A 14,594-nucleotide genomic window follows, 5' to 3' on the forward strand; every position below is an offset into this window, starting at 1 on the left:
ATATACACATTCCAAGCTAGGCCCTTGTGCAACTGCTCATGGAGCCGAAGACCATTAGGCTGCAAGACAAGTGACCATTAGGCTATAACACCTAAAAACTCACAGTCCGTATTTCCTGGCCTCCAATACCTACCCTGGACCGCCATTCCCGGTGTTTCCCACTGAGGATGAATAGCATCTGTGCTCACAGGAGCAGCAGAGGCCACAGAGTGGGGTGGGGCGGGGGAGACCAAATGAAAAGGACAAGAAACAGAAAAAGGTACTTGGAGTATGTTTCCTGGAGCAAAATGCCTCCATCTACTGTTTATGCAAACGTATGTAAACTATATGCAAATTTGCAACTGGTAATGCTAATTCTTGCACAGCCTGTATTCTTTCATGGCCTTGGCTTTGACCTCTGGGTTATAAGGTAGGATCCCAGTGGAGGCAGCCACTGGCCACTGTCTGGCCAGAGTCAGTGGTCAAGCAGTGCGGAAGGGTAAGTAAGACCCACGTGATGGATGTGGATTATTGTCTTGGTGGGGAATCTGGGTGGTATGTTCAGGATGGCAGAGAATAGGTGTCAGAGCCAGGAAATGACAGCTGAAGGGGCTATTGATGTGTCCAACACATTATATGGGAAAATAATTGACAAATTCATGAATTGCCCTTAATACCAAATGCCATGTGTTTTCTTAAATCACTCTTTACTCTCTGGATCACTAATATTTTCATATGCTTTTTCCTTGTCTTACCATACTTCCCTGCTGTGACATACAACATGTGGAGCTCTCACCTACCAAGGGTCTTGGAAGACGTTAAAGGACAAGTCAGTAGCTAGAAAAATAGTCAACTGCTTGATTCAGCCTTTTCCTCCAGTGAAAGGTATCATTATGGAAATGTACACAGAAATTGAGAGGCTTGCACAATTGTTTCCCTTCTGTCAATGCTGGTATAGTGGTTGTTTCTCTCCTACTCACATAAGGCTCAAAAAGTCCTTCTGGGTTGACAGGTGGCTCCCTATGTCCTGTGGCCCATGTGCTCTGGACAGAAAGTGGGGCCGTCCTTTGGCTCAAGGCTATGGCCACTGCTCACTTTACCTGCCAGTTGCTGTTCCATACACTTTACTGCAAAAAGCACGCGCTGTCCTGGTGGAGAATGCAGTCCCTCTGCCACTGGGGTTCCCTGGCTATGCCACAGAATTGTGCTAAATACCAAGCTTGTGCTGTTCGTGCACACATGAATGTGCATGCACACGTGCGCTTCCCAGATGCACTGAGGGCAGCATCCATTCAGAACAACTCTCTCAATGCTTGGCTCCCCCTTTCAAAGCATCTCCCATCCTGCCCCTAAAACACTCCCAGTGATGCTGCCAATCAAACTACAAAGCTGAGTGGCAAGCTGAAACCTCAAAGGAAAACCAGCATCTAGTTAAAAACTTCGCTGAGTTGAGCAGGAGCGTTTCTGAGCCGAGCACCAGACAGGAACAAAAGCTATGAGGTCACAGGGGCTGGAAACGCCATCCATCATCACACAAAGATAAAGAACCTTTAAGTCCAGCCAGAGGGCACCTGCAAATACCCAGTGTTGCCCTGATGCTTTGATTGATGGCCACCCATTCTAATTAGCGCCTTTTATCTCGGGTTTCCAGCAAACTGCTCACTTGCTCCCCCTCCCCCTCCCCCTCCCTTGCCATTTGCCTTTCTGGGGAGACAGTACTGAGCACTGAGCCCCGCCAGCCCCTTCCCCCGCACGACCAACCATGGCCATGTGACCATCCACTCTCGAGCATGGGGCCGCACTGACCTTTCTCAGGAGGAAGCAGATGCGCTCAATGTTCCTCAGCCGCTCCCTCTATTGGGACACACAAGAAAGAAAGAGGGGGGTTAGATGCTCTGCTGAAAGAACACGAGAAGCCCCCCCCCGTGATCCAGCCCCCAGGAGAGGAGTCAGAACCCACCAGGGACCTGCATGCTCCCACCCGGCGGCTCCTAATGAGAGTTTTTGCTCATGGAACTCAACAGCAAAAAAAACCCAAATAATCCAAATACAATGGGCAGAGGCTGTGAATAGATATTTTTTCTGCAGAAGACACAGAGATAGCCGGGGGAACATGAAAAGGTGCTCATCACTCTTCATCAGGGAAATGCAAATCAAAACCACATTGAGATAGCACCTCACAGCTGTCAGAACGGCTGTTACTAAAAAGATAAGAGACAGCAGGTGCTGGTGCGGACGAGGAGAAAAAGGACTCTCATCCTTTTTCTTGTGCACTGTTGGTGGGAATTTAAATTAGTGCAGCCACTACGAAAACATTAGGGAGGCTCCTCAAAAAGTTAAAAATAAAACTACTGTAATAGCCACAGCAATTCTACTTTGGGTACCTATTTGAAGGGAATGAAATCACTGCCTAGAAAACGTTATCTGTACCTCTGTGTTCACTGAAGCATTATTTATCACAGTCATGACACAGAAGCAACCTGAGTGTCGTGGGTGTAAGTGGAAAAAGAAAATATGTATATACAGAAAATATGTATATACACACATGTGCATATACATACACTATATCCATATGATATACTATTATACAGTCATGACACACACACACACACTGGAACATTACTCAGCCATAAAAAAAGAAGCAAATCCTACCATCTGCGACAACATGGATGGTGTCCATGATGGTGCTGTGCTCAGTGATATAAGCCAGACAGAGAAAGACAAATACCATGCGATGTCACTTATATGTGAGATCACGCAAAACAACAAAACAAACTCCTAGAAAAGGAGATCCTGTGTGTGGTTACCAGAGAGACAGGCAGCAGAGCAGAGGGAACTGGACACCGGGGCTCAAAGGTACAAACATCCCACTGTAAGACAGTTGAGCACTAGGGACCTCTGGAGCCTAGAGTCCTCCCGGGAGGACTTCCACCCGGGCTCCAGAGCACATGTGCCCTGATTGGTGTCTAAGCTATGAAGTTCTCTGCCCGTTGATTTTATTTTTCTAAAGTGAGTGCATTTAAAGGAAGCAGTCATCCCACTAAATTAGACACCAGCAGCGCTCCCAGGCTAAGACTTTTCGAGACATCAAAGTCCGTTCCCGGAGCCTGGCCCACGACTGGGACGGGTGCCCATGGCCAGCGGCAGGGTGGCGGGGTGATGATGGTCACATCACAGACTGTGCGCGGCCTTCCCTTTCGTGTGGTGAGCTTCTTGTTTTCCAAAGCCCCTCTGAGTGCAGCTGCGGCGTCTGCTGGTGCTTCATTAGGAGGCAGCCACTATGAATCTGGTGACCGCGGATGTGATGCTAATGAACTTGCTCTGGGGGAGACAGGTGGCTCCGCCGCTTCAGTTTCTCTAATCAAATCATACAGTGACTGCTGTGTGTCTTTCAAGCCCAGAAGAAAGAGCCCACCTCAGGACAAATTAGTGTCCACGTGGCTAGGGAGACAGACCATGTCCTCCAGAACACACATGTGTGCGTGCTCACACGTGCATGTGCACACACACACCCCGCACACAGCTGGGCATCAAGGCTGCCTACATGAGGAATAAGGGGCAAGGGGTGAGGTGCCAGACATAGAGAGGCTGGTACAGGGCCACACCAGCTCCTTCCCTGCAAGCTGGGCCTCTGGTGGCTCCTCCTTTGGTGATACCGAGGGCCCCTCTGGTAAAAGGAAGGGAAATGAGAAGCTGAGAGGAAAACAAGAACCCTCCTGCCCTGTCCACCCCCTGGAAGGAGGTCTACCCCGAGGGCCCCACAAGACATAGAGCTCTAGGGGACATTCGATCCTGAGAATCAGTGAGCCTCAGCCCACTCCTAGAGCAACTGTTTGTAAGCTAAGTCCACCAGGGCTGGTGTCACCAATGGGTGCGGTGGCTTCTCCGAGCCACCCGAGGCAGAGACCCTGCTCCAGGGCTCTACAGAGGCTGAGAGAGCTCGAATGGGAGTTAATGAGGCATCCGAAGCACTTAACTTCCTGCCAGAGAATAAATCGTAAGAACCAAGAAAATATGTTTAATACTCTTCCATGGGGGGTTTAATGGATTTTTTTTTTTAATCTCAGACAAGAGTCCTTTCCGGAGGGGCTTTGGTCTATCCAAGAAATATCTGGCTGCCAGGGCCCAGGCTCCTTAATTAAATCATCTAAAAGCATCTAAAGCATGGCTTTAGTGACAAGAGTGAAGAGCTGAGACCCAGTTCCACCCTACACCTCATTCTGCAGTATGCTTTCTCCCTCTCATCAACAATAGTTGAGCACCAACTGTGTGCAGGCTCCGTACTGGTGCTGCCATGGCACATGGCCTATCCTCAGTCTCAAGTTTTCGCCAGTCACCTGGGTGGAATTGGCAGGACAGGACGGAGTGGAGGACACGTTTCTGCAGCAGCACGCACCCAGGGGTGATTCAAGAAGCTCTGGGAGTTTCCAGTGAGCTAGGAGGAGGAACAGCAGGACTAGAGCAGCTCTGTGGACCAGGCGGTGATGCCAGTGCCAAACACGAAACATCCAGAGAGAAACGAAACCAGGAGATAGCCCTTTCAGGTCTGACGGAGCTAAGTTATCACAGGTAGGTGGTGAGATCGGCAGATGCAAACAAAATGCATTTCAATGCAAGCAAGTTTCACAAAACCTCAGAAATTTTCAAGTGCATCTTAGGGATTCTTGCATCTTGCGACAAAATTCTGCTCCACACTGTTGACTTTGAAAGGGTTTCATTCTGTTTCATAGAACCAAAGAATCTGATGCCAAAAGGATTAGAAAATCAGCTCTCGGAAAAGAGACCACCTGGAGTACATGGTAGGAGCCCGGGCTCCTGAGACAGGCAGACAGGCGTGCTAACCTCCCGCCATGCACTGCGGGCTCTCGCCTACCAGTCTGTGTGTGCGGCAATGATGCCATCCTGGCTGACTTGTGAGAATTATAGGTTACACATATACACGGTTCCTCGCGTGCAGTAAAAACTCACAAAAACTTACAACTCCGGTAAAAACCATGTCCCTTACAGAGGTGACCCTGAGGCCTGGTCCCCTGGTCTTCTGGTACCTCCAGGGAGCATATCTTCCTTCAAGGAGGACAGGTGTCTCTGGTCCCTGTCACTGAAGAGTGACACCATGAGCCTTCCAGGTTCAGATGGATTCACACAGTAAATCCTGCCGTTCAGTCTACAACCTCTAAGAGAAAATATCCACAGAGATATCCAAACAAATACCTGGCTTTACGCTGGAAACTGGGGCTTGGAAAGAACTTCAGGGGTGCACAGACCCCCAGAGTTTAGGCTGAGAAACACACCTGAACGGTGTGTGTCCCATCCCTTGAGCCCAGCAGGGCTGGTCCACAGTGAGTGTGGATGAGGCTCTGTCCACATGCGTGGTTGGTCCTTGGCTCTGGGAAGTCGGCTGCACTGACCAGAGAAGCAGATGGCCAGCACCCACACCATTCATTGGAAGTAGGGTCCTCCTCTGCTCTCTGCACCAAGCCCGCTTTCCATATCCACTCCAGAGCACATGACAGTGGCAGCATGCATGACTGACCAGCAAGACAGAACGGAAAGATGTAGAACAGCACGTGCTGAGCCTGGATCAGATGACCAGACCGCATCAGATTCCCCAGTGGGCGGCGAGCTGACCTCAGGCCCACAGACGGAGCCTCTGAAGATGAGTGACCCCCTGGGTGGTGGATGGGTGGCCAGGGGCTCTATACGTCCACCCACTCTGCATGTCTGCCTCTGGGAGACCTGGGCAAGCACAGAGCGTGAACCACCTCATCATGCCAGCATGTTGGCCAGCATGGAGCCTCTCTCCTTATTCAGGGATGAATAACCAAAAACCACCAGCACGGGGCCTTGAAGACTACAGCCCCGCACAGTAGACCTTTTCCACCTGGGTTCTTGGGATTGTCATTCTGACTTGCAAGATATGTTGGGACCTGGGCAGACTTCAGGTGTGAGAGGCGCCCTTGACCTGAGCCAGGAGGGGAGGCACTCTATCCACCCCCCACCTGAACGTCCTTCCTCCCCAGGCCCTGGCAGCCTGCCCTGATGCCACCCCGCCCACCGCCAGCACCCACTACTCACCGCGTGAACAGGGTTACACTGGTCTATGGGGCTCTTAAAATCCGTCCTTAACTCATCGAAGGCAATGATCTGAAACGGAATGTGCAGAGCAGAGATGTTAGTGCAAGAGTGAGTTGATGTGCCGTGTCAGAAGCTTCCCGTGGATTTGCTTCAAAGTACAGGAGGCAGGGAGAAGGTATGAATGATTCAAGACCGGCCAGGAGCTGGCTTTTGTCAGAGCCGGTGATGGACACTTGGGGCTGACTGTACTCCCCTGTCTTCGGTGTATGCCTAAAACTCCCCAAAATAGGCAACGGGCAAGAGATGGTGTAAGGGTACATGCTCGCCCCGAGCGGACAGGTCAGGCCTGCAGACCTGATACACAGCCCCACGCGTACAGACGAGGAAGCTGTCCTCTCGACACGAAACTGGCTGAGACAAGCTCTCACCTGCTCCTGACAGTGGAAGCAAGGCTAGCCGTGGGCCGGGACGGAGGGCGGCGAATGCTCCCATGGGAACGATACTGCAGCTCCGTGTTGCATTGATACACTCTACACGGAGACTTACATAATGCTGTATGCCGAAGGTATTTCTCTCAATTGTTTTTAAGGCCCCTCAAAGCTTCATAAGCTTCCTGTGCTTTATTTACAAAGACATGGAGAAAAGTCTACTACGGTGACAGCAGGCTGAGGTGTGGATATAGACACAAAAATTCAAACCTTGAGCCAGGGCTTCCCTCCTCTCTCCTTACAGGAAGAAGCTCTCTGTTTTCTGTTTTTGTTTATTTTGGCAGAGATGCTGATTGGACATCAGACGGACAGAGGGAGGAGAGAAAAGCAAGAAAGCCGAATTGATGGTCACGGAGAGGCCCTGAGCGCCAGCGGTCCACGGGCTGCACAACCAGCTCCCAAGCAGTCACATCTTCACAGATGGGCCCACAGCCCGCCAGAGAGCACCGGTACCCCCCGTCTGGGGGGAGGATGCAGAAGGCAGCCTTCTCCAGGCACACCCAAGGAAAGGACTAGCTGGTGGTGAAGCTTTCCGAGCCTGGCCACCTTGTCTAGAAGGGGACCCGATGGCAGAACAGTGGTATTCGGGCGGGGAGGGTCCTCCCTTACGCCGTGGAGGCCGGCGCTCCCAGCCACCTCTCCCCTGGGCTGCACACGGATGGCCGTAACCAGCTTCCCCGGGGAGGCACACCCCGAGGTAGCAGCGATGGGGGCGGCCACCCCAGCTGCTTCCATCCCAGCAACACGGGATCCGAGGAAGTACCATGTGGGGGAACAGCTTACTTCCCTGCACAAAGCAGGTATAATTGTAAAGCAGTCACACACCATCCTGATTTCAAAACTCCTACAGAATCCGGAGAAATTCTAGTATAAGCTGCATTAACTAGACACATCTGCCTCATTCCCTGCCAGCTCGTTAACTCCGCGGCCTGTACTTGAACTCAGGACAGGAACTGGCCTCCTAGCCACGGCACCCGGGCTGTTCCCAGCCGCCTCTAATCAATACCATCTTCCCTGCTTGTACTTACACAGGACTCCCTGGGGCTCCCACCCACGTTCTAGGCCAGAGTCAGCAACTCCACAGGCCACATCCTGCCTGCCACCCATTTTTTTTACAACCTGTGAGCGATGAATGGTTTTTATGCTTTGAAAGTGGTTGAAAAAATCAAAAGAAGACTATTTTGTGACATGTAAAAATTGTACTCAGATTTCAGTTTCCATAAGTAAAGTTTTATTAGAACACAGACACATTCATTCTTTCCTCTGCGGTGCATGCTTTCACGCTACAACGGCAGAGTCCAGCTGTTGCCACAGACACCATACGCCCAACAAAACCCAAAACAGTTACTGTCTTGCCCTTTACAGAAAAAAATTCACCAGCCCCTCATCTACTCTCTTATTTTCCCTCTAAAGCTTCACTGTCCAATAACGTAGCCACATTAAGCCATTTAAATTTTCATTTTAATTAGTTAAATTAAAAATTCAGTTCCCACATTTTATTTGCTCAAAAACCACATCTGTCTGGTACCTATTAAATGGCACAGACATAAACTATTTCCATCATCACCCGAAATTCCTTACATAGCACTGCTTTGGAGGCACAGAGAATAGGTCATAATCACTCTTCCACAAGGATCCCCTTAAGTACTGCCGGCTACCCTGACCCCGGCAGATCTTTGTTCCTTAAGCCACCTCTCTCCAACCTTTATATAAACTGGCACTGAGTTGCCTCATCATTCTGATTGCCCTCTCCCGACCTTACAGGTTGTAAACATCCACACTAAAATGTGACTGTCAAAAGTAAACACCATATTCACAATGAGGTCAGCCTAGCACAGAGAATCAAAGTATCGCCTCCTCTGTTCTGTAACCTATGTCTCTGTTAATGCAACCTGATAGCATTAGCTTTTTTGTTTCCGCATCACACTCCCTGCTTCGTACTGACCTTGCATTGCCTAAAAGCCCCAGGTTTTCTCATGTGCTCATTAAACTCCACATGCACATTGTTGGATGTGAAGGCCTGAGAGCAAGAACTGACCTTTATCCATTTTAATTCCTGATGGTTTGGTCCATCAGTCCAGTGTGCTGAGATATGACCTATCTCCCAACCACAAGTCCCAATGTCCTCAATGGACACATCCACGTTCACCCTAACACAGGTGCAAATGGAGCAGAACCCAGGGCAGAGCCCAAAGTGCACCCTTGCTTGCTCCCACGAGGCTGGCATTGGCTAACCTCCAGCCTGTCGTTAGCCAATTATAAGACAATTCACTATATGTAGTTCAGGAACTGAAAGTCGGTCCCTGGATAGCTTTTGAACCCACAAGCATTGGTGAGCCAGGGAGCCCAGGAGGAAGGAAGTCATCCCCTGAGCTACGGCCTTGACACTCCAGGTTCTATCCTGTCCTGACCCAAGCCAGGCCCCTGTGCAAGGGCTGGGAGGTCAGTCTGGGCTGATGGTGTGTGAAGCAGGGGGAGCTTCCCTGGGGACCAAGAGCTGCTGAGTGCATCCGAGAGCCAGGCAACCACCACCCGTCTCAGGGCCTGGCCTGGAGGAAGGTGCAAGGAGACCGTGAGCCCTGAGTGCAGCTTCAGCCTGTGAGCTCCAGGAGACAGAATGTATGGGGCCGGCCATGTGCACAATGAGGACAGGGGCTTCGGCATCCCCACCCCCGGGACCACTCACTCCTGCACACACCACTTCACCTGACGCACGTGTAGTGAGCACCGTGTGGGTTTATTACATGCTCACCACACTGGGTACTGGGCTTCAGGAACACACTTTGGATTCCGTAATCCTCGGCCACCCCGTGACGTCAGTACTATTATCGTCCCCATCTTACAGGTTGAGAAACTGAACCCGAAAGTAGTTCAAGTCCTTGCCCAAGATTGCTGCTCTGGCACCGGCTCCAAACCAAGGCCTCCCTGACACTACAACCTATGCAGTTAGCATCACGTTGCTCTGCCTCCCACAACACGTGGAGGGGATGAGGTAGGATCCCAAGGATATCCAGAATGAGCAATTGTGTCTATGGAATGAAAGGAAGCCCTGGGGTGCCTGTGGGGAGCAGTCGGGTAAGCCACTGGCTCTTGATTTCAGCTCAGGTCATGATCTCTGGGTCCTGGGATCGAGCGTTGGGCTCCAAGCTCAGTGCAGAATCTGCCTGGGATTCTCTCTCTCCCTCTGCTCCTCTTCCTGCTCTTTAAATAAATAAAATCTTAAATAAACAAAAAAAAAAACAAAGAAAGAAAGCTTCCAGAAGAGATGAGGGTTAGGTCACCCTCTTCTTAGCCTAATTCATGGTCTCCCAGCCCCTGCCTCCTGCCCAGTGTCCAGCACAGGAGACACAGGCAGTGCACTGGGACGGCCGTGTGGGTGCTGCAGACTTCTGCCTGCAGCCAGGCCATTAACACCAGGGACGGACTGTGAGTGTGACAGGCGATAGCGGTGATAGGATCATGACCACGGACGGCCAGCTGAGTTCAGCTTCCACAAGCCTCGGGGCCTCCATTCCACCATGGGGGCCCCCACACAACAGTGCTAAGTGAGCTTTAACTCCTGCTCTGAGGATAAGCACACTTCAAAGCCTCTTCATGTTTTTACATTTATTTTTAAATTCATATACAATAAAATGCACTCTTTCTGGTTAAAGGTTCTATGTCTCTTGACAAATGCATAAATCATGTAAACACAATCAAGGCAGAGAATAACTCTATCACCCCCCAAAACTTGCCCCTGTTGCCTCTTTGGAGTCACCCCCACCCCACTCAGTAACCACGAGTCCCTTCTTTGTCCCTATCGTTTTGCCTTTTCCAGAAAGCCACCCTAATGGATCGTGCCATGCGTCAGCTTGTCGGCCTGGCTTCTTCCACTTAACACAATACGATAAGATTCAGCAGCAGCATGGCCTGTCTACCTGTAGACAAGCTGAGTCCTATTCCATGGCACGGATGGACCCGCTTCTTTATTCCTTCACCTGCCGAAGAGCATGTGGCTTGTTTCTGGTCTCCAAAAATCATGAACAAAGCTGCTATAAACATTTGCATACCCCGTGTTCTCCTAAACATAAGTTTTCAATTCTCTCGGGTAAATTGGAGCAGGATTGATCACTGGTTCATGTGGTGGGCGTATGTTTCACTTCATACGAAACTGAGAAACTGCTCTTTAAAGACGCTGTACCATTTTTGCGTTCCCCACCCCAGCAATGAGTGAGAAGCTCAGCATCCTTGCCAACAGTGTGTCAGCTTGGATTTCTTCTATTTTAGCCATTTCCATAGGTACATAAAGGTATCTCAGGATAGTTTTAATTTGCATTTCTCCAATGACTAATTGAAAATGTTGAGCATCTTCACATGGGCTTAACGCCATCTGTATTCCTCCTTTGGTGAAGCGTGTGTTAAGATCATTTGCACATCTTTTTTTTTTAAGCCATTTGTTTTCCTATTGATTTTTTGAGAGCTCTTTATATATTCTGGACATAAGTCCTTTGTCAGATATGTGATTTGCCAGTATTTTCTTCTGCTCTGTGGCTTGTCTTTCCATTCTTGACAGCATGCTTCTCAGAGCAAATGTCCTCTTAACAATTCTCAGTTTATCCAATTTACCTCTTTTTCTTTTATTGATCAAACTTCTGGTGTTGGATCCACGTACTCCTAAGGCTACACAGATTTTTCTTTTTATTTATTTATTTATTTATGATAGTCACACAGAGGGAGAGAGAGAGAGAGAGAGAGAGGCAGAGACATAGGCAGAGGGAGAAGCAGGCTCCATGCACCGGGAGCCCGACGTGGGATTCGATCCCGGGTCTCCAGGATAGCGCCCTGGGCCAAAGGCAGGCGCCAAACCGCTGCACCACCCAGGGATCCCTACATAGATTTTTCTATATACAGATTTCTATATAACAGATTTTTCTATATATTTTTTCTAAACAGTGTTTTCTTTATGGGAAGTTTCAAACTACAACTTTGATTTCTTTAACAGATGTAGGACTCTTTGGGTTATCATGCACAAGCTCTGATAGCTTGCAGGAACTGGCCCCTTTCATCAAAACTGTCACGTGTACAGGCTGGATCTGAACTCAGGGCGACCCTCACTGTTTGTTCATCCCCCCTTCTTGTTTTCTCACCAAACTCCTGAGACGGAGGTTCGCAGGAGCACAAAGGCTAGAAAGGGTAGCCACAGATGAACAATGACAAAGCAAGAGGAGCAGTTCTCCCACCAGCCATGCACGTGCCAGGGACTCTGAAGACCCAGGCTGCCCGGGACCTCTCTAGGCTGGGGCTGGGCTCCACAGGGCAGAAGCGAGGCTCTGGGTGGAAATCAGGGGTTTGCAGGAGATGCCGCCAAAGAGGGAGAAAGGAGGTCAGATGCCAAGCTGGCGGCTCAGGAGAGGCAGAGCCAGGCCGGGGAGTGTAAAAAGAAGTCAGGAAGGAAGCAGAGAGAGTACGTGGTGTGACCTGTCTGTGCCCCCACTAGGCTTAGGCTAACAGCACAGATGTCCTGCCCCAACTCTCCAGCTGCTCCCCCAGCCTCCACCTCTACAGGGTCACAGAGCAACTACTCACTGGCCAGTGAAGCCCCCATGAGGGTCTCATGGGGCTAGAGGCACCCCCTCCCCACAGCAACATCAGCCCCAAGTGTCAGGAGCAGCGTGGACCCACCTAAGAGGCAGGGAATTGTAGAAATACTCCAGAAGTTATCTCATGGAGTCTTCCTTCTTCAGGCCCACGGCGTTGATAATCATGAGATTAAAAATTACTGTGCTTGTCTAAAACAGTTATTTTGCTAAAAATAACCGTCTGTGCTGCAGCAAAACCTTCCTGGAAGACTAAGAAATGGTTGAAATCTCAGCCTGCAATAGCTAATGAGTCCCCAGGGCCGCCCCACTGAGAACTGAGCATTGGCAGAAGCCTCATTGCTCTGGAACATTCTCTCCATGTTATCTTGCTGCCGTCTTCGATCTGTTCACCCCTGGGCACTGGATATAGATGCCCCCTTGCGTCAGGCAGGGTGAGTGAGCAACAGTCCCCACCCGCGCCTGTCCTGGAATCCAGGATCCACTATGCTCCATCCAACACACTGCCTTGTTTCTCCATGGTCGACGGGGTGAGAAGAAAGTGCTGACTTACTGAAGATGCCTGGTCCCGTCCCAAGCCTCGGAACGCAGCACTGAGCAAGAAGATGCAGCCCTGTCATCACAGAGCCTATCACGGGGTGGGGGGCAGGGGTGACAGGAGGAAATAGAATTGAGGTGGTGTCAGGGAGGACTTAGCTGCATCATCTCAGAGACCTGAATGACCAGGAGCCAGACATGGAAAGTTCCAGAAGGAAGTTAGGCTGGAGAGGCCCCAAGAGGGGAATCCAGATCTGCAGGGGGAGATACAGAAGGGTCCCAGCAGCCACAGCCCAAGGATGGAGAGACAGCAGTGGGAGACCAGGTCGGGACCAGGGACTGGCCTCCTGCAGCCACACTCCTCGAGGTAGGCCCCTATACCAAGACTTTGAGCAGCCCCTATTCCCGGTTGCTGTGGCCTCTGGGTGGCTTGCAGAACTGAGCATGTCTATGCTTGTGGCTTCTCAATCTGACAAAGATTGGACATGACCAAGCGGCCATCGGTGATAGGTCAGTGCTTGTGAACCCAGTGCCAACCGTGCACACGAGGGAGATGCTGGTGGGCTGATTTTCAGGCCTTTCCGGAGAGCTGCTAACTCACCCAATGAAAAGTCAGGACTCAGAGGCAGTAAGAGAAAGGATCACGCATCCTGGCTTATCAAACTTGGGAAGCCAGAGATGAATGTGGCTTCCCCACCCCAGAGAGAACTGGATGTTGGGGAAAGTGCTCCACAGTTTTTTAATGGAAGAAGGCATGCAGCCCAAGCCCCCAGAACTTCTACCTCCCAACCTGTCTGGCAGGGGGACAACTCCCTCCCTCAGGCCTGTGCTCAGACCCCTAAAGATAATAAGGCCACCTGTGCCAAGCTCCACTCTTAATTTCTCCATGCTGTGGGCTGAATGACGTCCCCCCAAAGTCCTGTCCTCCTGGGTCCTCAGACCTGACCTTATTTGGAAGTAGGGTCTCTGCAGATATAAGCAGTTAGAATGAGGCTATACGAGATTACAGACCCTAAATCCAGGGACAGTGTCCCTCTAAGAGATGTGGACCGAGGACGTGGTGTTACAACTACAAACCCAGGAGCACCACAGATAGCTGGGCCACCAGCAGCCAGGAGGATGCAAGGAGCGCTCTTCCCTGGAGCTTCCCGAGACAGCGGTGCCCCGCTGTCACCTTGACTCCAGACTTCCAGCCTCCAGAGCTGGGTGGGAATCAACAGCCATCTGGTCACGGGAACCTGTGAAGGCAGCCCTAGGAAACCAATGCACTCCATTTACAAAACATCTGAGAGTATGGTTGTGACATCTTTGGGAAGAAATGGTTTTGGTGGCGCCAGTGAACGCTAGTGTGAAAGAAGCAGTGCTGACCCAAAATAAACATGTCCCCAGGGAGCAGGCTTTTATACCCCAAGCCTTCCTAGAAGTGCCCCAAGGCCTTTTTGGGTTTTTCTCAAAGTCACTCACAATGCACTTGTAATTCAGTCGTTTGTTTTTGTTTAAGTAGGTCCCACGCTGGAGCCCAGTGTGTGGCTTGAGCTCACAACCCTGAGATCAGACCTGAGCTGAGATCAAGAGTTGGACGCTTAACCGACGTAGCATCCCAGGCGCCCCAGAAGTCTGGTTATGTCCTCGCCATGTCTTGTCCCAACCACAGCAATTTCTAAAACCACAACCTAAACCTTGGTGCTCCCTCTGAGGATCAGGAGCTCCATGGGCCGAGAGAGGGACGATGGATGGAAACTACTGCCTGGGACACACGCATGGCTTAACATCTAGTCCTGGTGCCCTGTGAGTCCTGGCATCCGGTTCACCAATCCTAAGAGGCTCCAGGTGAGGGTTTGCTGTGCCACTTCCCAGCCCTGAGGAAGAAAGAAGCAGGGGCTCTACGTGGACTCGTGGATACCAGCCGCTTCCTCGGTCCTGGCTCAGCTCCCATCAC

The 14,594-nt window shown here is 50.7% G+C and overlaps 1 protein-coding gene across 1 annotated transcript in view; it reads right to left on the minus strand.

The window, feature by feature from the left end:
• Positions 1-14,594, minus strand: part of CNIH3 (cornichon family AMPA receptor auxiliary protein 3) — a 103,060-nt gene that overhangs the window by 50,632 nt on the left and 37,834 nt on the right. Inside the window, exons 2-3 of the mRNA XM_038542871.1 lie at positions 6,055-6,123; positions 1,786-1,833 (exon numbers count right to left, since the gene is read on the minus strand). Of these exons, the coding sequence (XP_038398799.1) occupies positions 1,786-1,833; positions 6,055-6,123 (117 nt within the window). The remainder of the gene's footprint in view (positions 1-1,785; positions 1,834-6,054; positions 6,124-14,594) is intronic.

This window comes from Canis lupus, chromosome 7 (genome assembly GCF_011100685.1).
Source record: "Canis lupus familiaris isolate Mischka breed German Shepherd chromosome 7, alternate assembly UU_Cfam_GSD_1.0, whole genome shotgun sequence".
Taxonomy (NCBI): domain Eukaryota; kingdom Metazoa; phylum Chordata; class Mammalia; order Carnivora; family Canidae; genus Canis; species Canis lupus.